This window comes from Limulus polyphemus, unplaced genomic scaffold, assembly GCF_000517525.1.
Source record: "Limulus polyphemus unplaced genomic scaffold, Limulus_polyphemus-2.1.2 Scaffold2313, whole genome shotgun sequence".
NCBI classification, from domain to species: domain Eukaryota; kingdom Metazoa; phylum Arthropoda; class Merostomata; order Xiphosura; family Limulidae; genus Limulus; species Limulus polyphemus.
In genome coordinates this window covers 12564-22293 of record NW_013667923.1, presented here as the reverse complement: position 1 = coordinate 22293, position 9730 = coordinate 12564, and the positions used below count along the sequence as shown (strand labels likewise).

Below are 9730 nucleotides of genomic sequence, written 5' to 3'. Positions count from 1 at the left end.
AATCAAAACATTTCAGAGGTGGGGGCGCCAAAAGTGTCTTTGCCCCCGGGTGCTAAGAATCCTTGCTACGCCATTGGGTTCAACATCACTCGCATCCTATAAATTACTTCCCAGCTGGCGCCAAATGTGTATAATTGTTTGGACTTCTTCTGTTTGAGAGCGGAAAAATTGTTTAGCCCCTGTATAATAATTTCATTCCGCTCTTTCACCAAACATCATAGCCCCGTCCAACGGCAAGGAATTCGGAGAAAATGAATATAATAAACAAGGAAACAGTTACGTCCCCAAACGCCCTCTATATTTTCATTGCCATGTTACGCTAAAATAGTGATGAAACTTACCTAGCAATATTCAGAAATATGAATTTGAGGCTAATGTTATAAAAGCGACATTCTCGTGACTTCAGTAGTCTATCTGCAAAGTGTCCACCGTGGGAAATTTAACCTCGAATTTTTGCGTTGTAAGTTCGTAAACTTATCGTTGACTCATGGGGGACAATTACGGAATAATTAGTACAAAAAAGTACAAAACATTCTGCAAATACAAAGTGACAAATCTCTTTTCTAAAACTTTCATATTTTACTCTCACTCCAGGTATTTGATAACTTAACCCAAAGTTTAATAACAAATAAAAATGGTTCCAAAAAGAAAAGAAATTACGAATTCTAGAAATGACCCTTTTACTTGTTTTACAGAAAACTAACAAAAACGAAATTAAATCGACAAAAATGTCATCCCTAAAATCTTGGCCAGGTCGTTAGGGCGCTCGACTCGCAATCTGCGGGTCGCGGGGGGTTGAATCCCTGTCACATCAAACATGCTCGCCCTTTCAGCCGTGGGGACGTTATAATGTGACGATCAATCATACTATCCGTTGGTAAAAGAGTAGCTCAAGAGTTGGCGGTGGGTTGTGATGACTAACAGCCTTCCCTCTAGTGTTATACTGCTAAATTAGGGACGGCTAGCGCAGATAGCCCTCGTGTATCTTTGCGCGAAATCCATAACAGACTAACTAATTAAAATTGTTTATCGTCTTATCTAAATTTTATACTACTTATATAAAAAACAAAAAACATTTAATTTTTTTTCAAATCAAATTTAATGGTATATGTAGAAAACATCCACAGTTTTCCTTTGTTGTAATGTACACAAGCATAGCTTTGCACCTTACTTCCCTGCATCCCACTAGTGTCTAAAGAAACTCTATGACTCTTAAATAATCTTCGCTTTTTCAAACATTTAATTACGATATTTTGCCTGTTTTCACCTTAAATGATCTAACATGCCTTTTCTTATATTACGCGATACTGACGAGTTAAAAAAGGTTTTGTTTGTATGTTTGTAATTAAGCACAAAGCTACACAATGGGCTATCTGTGCTCTGCCCACCACGGGTATCGAAACTTGGATTCTAGCATTGTTAGTCCGCAGACATTCCGCTGTGCCACTGGGGGGGGGGGGTAAAAAAGGTATATTTGGTTAAATTATTCGCCATATGATTGTAATAATTGTTTCTGGTTTTTTTTTTCAGAAGTTAAACTTATAACAGAAAGTTTACCAACAATTACTATTAGCTTATCGTTAGAGTTTACACAATTAAATAGTAAAATTATTTTGAGAAAAGTCATTAAAACACTAACCTTTCTTACATGTCCCCTTGGTTATGGTATATATCTGATGAATGTCATTTTTTCGATAATGGTAAATCTCGGGAGTTTGAGGCTCGCATTGCAAGCCCAGATCACACTTCCCTAAATAATTATTCTCTCCGCCGCACGTCTGCCCCTCTTGTTTAGCACACACGGGGCAGCAGTTGCAGACACCAAGTGTGAGACCACCCTTACAGCGGAGTTGGGATGTTCGCCGGGGCCAGCAGTGGAGTTGCCAGCACTCCGGACATTTTAGATCTAAGTTACTATCCGTCGAGCTTAGCACAGCAAGAATGGACATATGAAAAATGAAAAGTAGCCGTAATTGGCTGCTGTAATTTGACATAATTAGATATGTAGTGAGATATTTAAAGATGTAACATATCAAGAAGAGCGTGTCTCTACTCTTACATTAGGTAACAACTAACTTCTGCTAGCATACAAAAGGCTACTTGACATCTTGTGGTAAATCACGTGATCGTTCGAGAACAAGGTGTAGCAAAAAGTAAGGATGCAGATCAGATCGGCTGGACGCAAAACCCGTCCTTATAACGACCACTGAAAACCCCAACACTCGACCAGGTACCTCCAGTCGTGGTGGGAGGTGCAGAAGAACCCCAGGAACAGAGACAGCTCACATAACTAAAGCTAGAAGAGTAAATGACGCACGTGGTAGTGTCACGTGTGTTTATTTTAAGAAGCAGGACGTGATTTAATACTCTTCTGAAACCAGACTTTAATCATACTTGTCAGTTCGCACTTTGCTGCAAAATATAACGCCAATATTATTACAGAATACACGAAATAGTTAATCAACACTCTATATTGTAATATAAAATGAGTTAAATCAAACCTGCACTATACAGATACACTGACATGGTCAGATATAACAACAATATTATTACAGAATACACGAAATAGTTAATCAACACTCTATATTGTAATATAAAATGAGTTAAATCAAACCTGCATTATACAGATACACTGACATGGTCAAATATAACGCCAATATTATTACAGAATACACGAAACAGTTAATCAACACTCTATATTGTAATATAAAATGAGTTAAATCAAACCTGCATTATACAGATACACTGACATGGTCAGATATAACAACAATATTATTACAGAATACACGAAATAGTTAATCAACACTCTATATTGTAATATAAGACGTGTTAGATCAAAGGTACATTATACAGATACAATGTTGTTGGTCGTGGTGAACATAGTAAGTGTTATTAAACAAGCACTTGTCAAACATATACCAACAGTATTAACCCATTAATTAACAAGTTAAGAATGAGTTGGTTCAGAACCAGTTATATTACAGATTACTACTTCCAATAAGATCCAAAATTAATAGCCAACATTTCGATACGATAAAAGTTTTCTTTATAAAAAAAATAATGATAGAAAACAAGTACATCAAAATTTATGTAGTTCTCATGCATACACAGACATATGAAGTACAACAGTATTTTTCACAGTATAAAGTGTAAATTATAAACAAGTTATACATATCATTATAGAGAAATAAGTTGTGAATATGATATTTCAGTAATAAGATATTATCAACTGACCACGAACTTCATATTTTACAACATTTCAAAAAGTTGATTAACGAAACAGATGTTTTAGTTACGAAAATAATTTATTAGAAAAGATGACTGTTTGAAATAAAGCTAGCAAATAAGATAATTAAAAACAATTAATCACGTTGTCATATCTCAAAGCACAAAAAACCATAAAACTTATATTCATTATTACTAACATACATCTCTCACTAAAACATATATATATAGCTACTACTGTTCCTAACACACATCAAACAGTCACCGATGCTTTGTCAAATGTACAACTACGGTGAGCTATCATTCGTTCTAGATATGTGACAATTCTATGAAACGTTTCATTTTAAGCCACGGCGTAGTGGCTCATAGAATGACTCTGAGTTTTTAGCCGCGACATAGCTTTGAGTTCGTTTGTTTTTTGTTATTGTTGTTGTTTCTTTGTTTGTTGTTGTTGTTTTTTCAAGTACAAACTTTTAGTTCATAACTCCGTCATCTCTTGACTGATTTGAGATCTGATTATAGTTCTAGACTCAGGAGGTCAAACCCTTTCCATTGATATATTTGATCACACCCAAGGTCTCATAGATTAATTTACTCTAATCCTGCCTAAAATAATTTCAGTTTGCGAGTAGGCTAGTAGAGATCCTGATAAGTAATATAATCAAATCGGATGTACGCGAGCCTCACGCTTGGTATTGCTAGCGCACAAAAATATAGCTAATAAAAGGTAAAAAATATCTGATACATTAATTTACTCTAATCCTGCCTAAAAGAATTTCAAGTGCCGCAGCTATTGAGGATTCCCTCTTTTATCTTTTTTCTTTTCAAGTACAAACTTTTAGCTTATAGCTCCTTCACCTCTTGACCGATTTGAGACTTAATTACAGTTTTATACTCAGGAGGTCAAACCCTTTCGATTGATATATTTGTCCATGCCTAACACAACTCTCATGAAATAATTTACTCTAATCCTGCCTAAAAGAATTTCAAGTGCCGCGGCTATTGAGGATTTCACCGTGTTTATATGCAAAGAGTTACCAGACAACTAAAAAAAACTGATACATCAAATTTTAACATAACCAGCCATAAAAAACTAACCCACACGTTACTGGAAACTTATAATATTAAACCATTGCCTGTTACTGATGATTCCACCAAATTTAAAATATGTATCACACGTTACCAATTATACAAGATATGTTCAAACGATAGAGTAATTACCGAATAAAATGCCATCAAATACCAGGTTTATATTACCACTGATGCGCATATTTCATTTTACATTGGTCAAGTGCCACACTTGTCAGACAAAATGCCACAAATACAAATTGTGCTGATCAGTTATCAGCCAGAACATATACTTTCTTTCAGTCTCGATTAAAATACATCTCCAAACTTTCAAATGACAAACTTCTATCATTAATTACGAGCCACGACACGTAAGTAGTTATCTCAGCTATTGCGCAATACGCCGCTAGATGGAGTCACACATGTGTCGGAGTCAGGGAGGGGGATGATTCCATCAAAGATGATGACGTCATAGTTCCATAAGTTGTCGTCAGAGGTCGCGTTGTTAGGACGCGTTACTAGCCTGAAATGACAAGCGGCCATTATGTCATAGTTTCACGAAGTATTACCAAAGAGTGCAACTATCTTTTAGAGGGTTGAAATTATAGTTCGATACCAATCAGACGGCTATAACGTCATAGTTCCAGGAAGTTGGACCAGTATCAATTTGATAAACATGTCTCAACATGATTATAATTAATACAATCGGTTTAAATCACTATTTCATTGGTTGATTAAATTTTCTGACCATTTAAGTCGTCCTAAAAAGGACAATATAATAAAATATTATGAATTAATTAAAACTTACACTTTCACTAGTTTGACTTTATGATATCAATATAAATTGACAAAATAATTCATTTGCACATGTTTTATAAAGGTGGATGGTGTTTTACATAGTGTTACTGAAGCAAATTGTTTTTCAATGTGTCTCAACATGCATCATCAATAAAACGTTTATTATAGATTATGCAATAATTAAACTTACACTTTCACTAATTTGACTTTATAACTTGACAAGATATTTCATTTTACACATGATACTTTATAGTTTTATCTTACACGAGTTTTACAAGGGTAGATTTTCACATATGATCAATATCTATATTTAATTACCATTATTTTAACGACTGTCCATAGGATTTTAACAAATATGCTGTGTCGGTGTTAATATGATTCCACATTTGATCAATGTCTAGATTTAATTATGTTAAAACTATTATTTTGCATATTTTAAAATCTGTACTAATATAATTTACTACAACTAAAAATAATAACTGAATGACTTACTGTTTATCCATCCATTTTCTATACTGACAAACACACCTCCAAACTTCTTTGGATACACAAATCTTGTGAAAGTATAGAATAAATAGCTGTTCATAGCTTCTTTCAGACAATGTTCTGTAGGACACTTACTGTTTTGCTTTCACAAATCATACATATTATTTGAATGAGACAGTTATTATAACCAATAATCGTCCTACAACTAAATATAATAAATGAACAACTTATTGTTTAACTTTACTATGATTTAAAATACCAATCTGCATACAATCTGGACACAGACTTTTAAGAATTACAAAAGTCACCATGTTGTCACACACATGCAGTACACAAAGCCATTGACATCATTATCGTCTACACTTCAAACAACGTAAGAAGAAAGGATGGCCACAGTCCGATGTGTTTGATATTCAAGGCTACTGACCAATTTAGTTACATACAGGACCAACTTCAAGTTTAGAAAAATCTTGAATGTTAGGAACATGAAATATCGTCACACAGTCACTGACACATAACAGCTGAAGGAAACGTTGACCTTGTGTTTGTCTAATATTTCATTTTATCTCAGTTTTCCAAATGCATATAAGTACCTTAAATTATAAACCAAGTGAATATTTTAAAGTTTTTGGTAACATGAATTATACAAATCAGTGTTTGTCACATACTATCATGCATACTTGACAAAAAATCAGTTACTATAATCATATATATATATATATATTGAATAATGAAAATAAACTCTACAAAAGATTAATGTTCACATTACAAACCACTAAATATATTCAATTAGACTGTAATTAACAATTATAATACAATATCTTTATCTATCTATACACAATATATTTAATAATGAGCTCTACATACAGTCAATTCACGCCATACTTTAATTAGTGTGATTGATATTTAAAAGTCGTTCCTTACATAGAGTTTAAATGATCATTTTATTACTCAGTTAGCTTACAATTATCACATACTGTGCCCGAAATACTGTCAGAGTGTTTCAGTCAGCTCAGAATAAATTTTTCAAAATGAAAGTTCTATTCAATTATACTTTAACGTGTGAGATTTCATTATACACTAATTATTAAATCAAATATAATGTTTTGAAACATTAATTCGTTAGTTAATTAAATTTCCTGATAATTTATATGTCCTAAGTATCATGCATTAGTTAAAATTGACTCTTTCATTAGTTTGACTTTATAACATGACAAATTATTGCATTTTACATGTGATAGTTTATAGTTTTATCCTACACCAGTTTTACAATGGTGGACTTCCACGCATGATCAATGTCCAGATAAAATTATCATTATTTAACAATTGTCTGTAGAATTTTAACAAACGTGCTGTTATCCACTATTTGAATGTGATCACAACTTACATTTTCCTACATAATATATGTTATCAATACTATAGAATAGTAACACTTACCATTTCTTTCATAAATCTTTGAGGATTCAACTTTCTTCTACAGTACATAAATGTTCAGAAACGCTAATACTATTTATATGTTTAACTGAAACCGCATTGATTATGATTCACGTCACAGTTGGGAGTATAAGACTAGTTCTGCAAACCTAGTCTGTTGGCTGAGAATAACTTTTCACGTGTAAAGTGTATGAAATTTAATTTACACTAATATCTAATTATTATCTTAAATATCTCATGTTACGAAAATATTTTGAAACATTGTTGCTATATATATATTAGACGAATATTTCAAATACTGTATGTTGAGGTCATTGACAACCACATGAAAATGGTCAGTTTTGATTTATCTAGCAGCAGTGATAAGTTTATTTTACAACACTTTTTAAATCAAAGACAGGACAAATGTTTTGTTTCCATAAACATTTCCACGAGGATTTATTACACAGAGAATCAGTATCATAACAATTACACACAGAACATACAAATTGTCTAAAATATATTGGGGAACACCAATCACCATGTTGAAATCCCCCCTTTAAAAAAAAATCCCATGTTTTACGTTACAAACTTCGCAATTGTTTTTGTTAACACTAAAAATACACGAGTCATTATTTTAACGACTGTCCGTAGGATTTTAACAAGTAAACTAAACAACTATTATAGCATTAAAACTAACTCTTTCACCTTTATGCCATTCGTCTAGTAATTCATTTTGCTACAACTAAAAATAATAAATGAATGAATAAACTTAATGTTCATTCATACATCTTCTATTAAAAGTTCACAAAACATTGAAACTAACTCATAAACCCAAAGGATCTCGAACTGACGTCAATAGTGTTAAACTTTGAAGTAAAGATGATCACGTGGTCACACCAATACAGACAGTGTTTCCTTGAGCTGAGAATGATGATATTATTGTCTCAACACATCATCAATTGTTAGAAAGAAGAGGCTGAAAGCAGTACATTAGGTCTTAGGGGTCATTACATGCTACTCTTTAACCAAATACTTTAGGGGTCATTACATGTGACTCTTTAACCAAATACTTTAGGCGTCATTACATGTTACTCTTTAACCAAATACTTTAGGGGTCATTACATGTTACTCTTTAACCAAATATTTTAGGGGTCATTACATGTTACTCTTTAACCAAATATTTTAGGGGTCATTACATGTTACTCTTTAATCAAATATTTTAGGGGTCATTACATGTTACTCTTTAACCAAATATTTTAGGGGTCATTACATGTTACTCTTTAACCAAATATTTTAGGGGTCATTACATGTTACTCTTTAACCAAATATTTTAGGGGTCATTACATGTTACTCTTTAACCAAATACATTAGGTATCATTACATGTTACTCTTTAACCAAATACTTTAGGGGTCATTACATGTTACTCTTTAACCAAATATTTTAGAAGTCATTACATGTTACTCTTTAACCAAATATTTTAGGGGTCATTACATGTTACTCTTTAACCAAATACTTTAGGGGTCATTACATGTTACTCTTTAACCAAATACTTTAGGGGTCATTACATGTTACTCTTTAACCAAATACTTTACTGATATAGAAAATACTTAAAATAGCAACACTTACCATTTTCTATAGATTATTCACTTTAAGTTTAAATCATACCATACAAAAAAACTCATAAAACTTTGCAATCGTCTTTCTGAATGATGTCATTAACATTGAATAGACGGGGTGATAAAATTCAAAGTTCTGTTTGATCAGTAACGTTGTTGATGTTTAGTCAAACTTTGACACAGCACTATTCTTAGGTGGTCGTCACGTGGTCACTGACGCATAACAGTTGAAGCTAAAGTTGACCTCGTGTTTGTCTAATACCTGCTGTATATACTTGTTTTATCACGTTATTAGTCACATAGAATAAATCACCACAATACCGAAAATGAGTTGACAATCATACTCGTAAAAGAACCCTCCCTCTAGCGGCGTGTTGCGCAAGAGCTGTGATAACTACTCATGTATATTACCTTAATCACTTGTTGAATATAACACTACAGTTCGCAAGATAACATCTGAAACCGGAGAATCATCTTCACGTTTCCCATGTTTTTCACACACACAGCCTTTTTATGTGATTTAAACATTCAATATGAGACACTGTTTGTAACTATTCTAACAAAGAAAATATATATACATACCTTACTAGATATGCAAAGGCATATATCCATTAATACGATAAATCCCAGATATGATAACATAATAACGCTACAAAATGCGTAATAAAGCTCAGATACTTGTAGATAGATAGATATATTCAACATAAATGTAAATGTATCATACACTTTTAATATGCACTATGTGCATTTACAATGTATGCAAAATACATTTTTGACACATATCAATTATAAATGAGTCTTATAACTCATATACCAGTAAACACTACTATATACCAGAAACGTAAATATTCATGACATAATGTTAGGTTATTCCTAAACTTAAAACAACTATTACTAAGTGAACACTATAACGTAGAATAACCAGCTTTTTTTACTGTGAATAAAAGATTCAATATGAGGTCATTTCCATAAATATTCTAACAAATATATACATAATTAACAGAAATGTGGAGACATTTAACGAACACATATCAGCTACATACCTACACTTATCAAACTTATATCATTTACTTCTAGACATCACAATTACCTGTCATATATCAACACGTAGCAGACACGT

General features: G+C 32.6%; 2 protein-coding genes across 5 annotated transcripts in view; one reads left to right on the top strand and one right to left on the bottom strand.

The window, feature by feature from the left end:
* The window catches only part of LOC106466591, a 62220-nt gene extending 59980 nt beyond the window's left edge, over window positions 1-2240 (bottom strand). For all 4 annotated transcript variants that reach the window (XR_002612244.1, XM_022394617.1, XM_013926886.2 and 1 more), the window contains exon 1: window positions 1640-2240. Coding sequence is in view for 3 of the 4 variants with exons in the window: in XM_022394617.1 (XP_022250325.1) it covers window positions 1640-1994 (355 nt within the window). In the remaining variant the exon portion in view is untranslated. The remainder of the gene's footprint in view (window positions 1-1639) is intronic.
* A 7026-nt stretch (window positions 2241-9266) lies between these two features.
* The window catches only part of LOC106466592 (adenylyl cyclase-associated protein 2-like), a gene marked incomplete at its 3' end in the record, with an annotated part of 12343 nt that continues 11879 nt past the window's right edge, over window positions 9267-9730 (top strand). Inside the window, exon 1 of the mRNA XM_022394620.1 lies at window positions 9267-9290. Within this exon, the coding sequence (XP_022250328.1) occupies window positions 9267-9290 (24 nt within the window). The remainder of the gene's footprint in view (window positions 9291-9730) is intronic.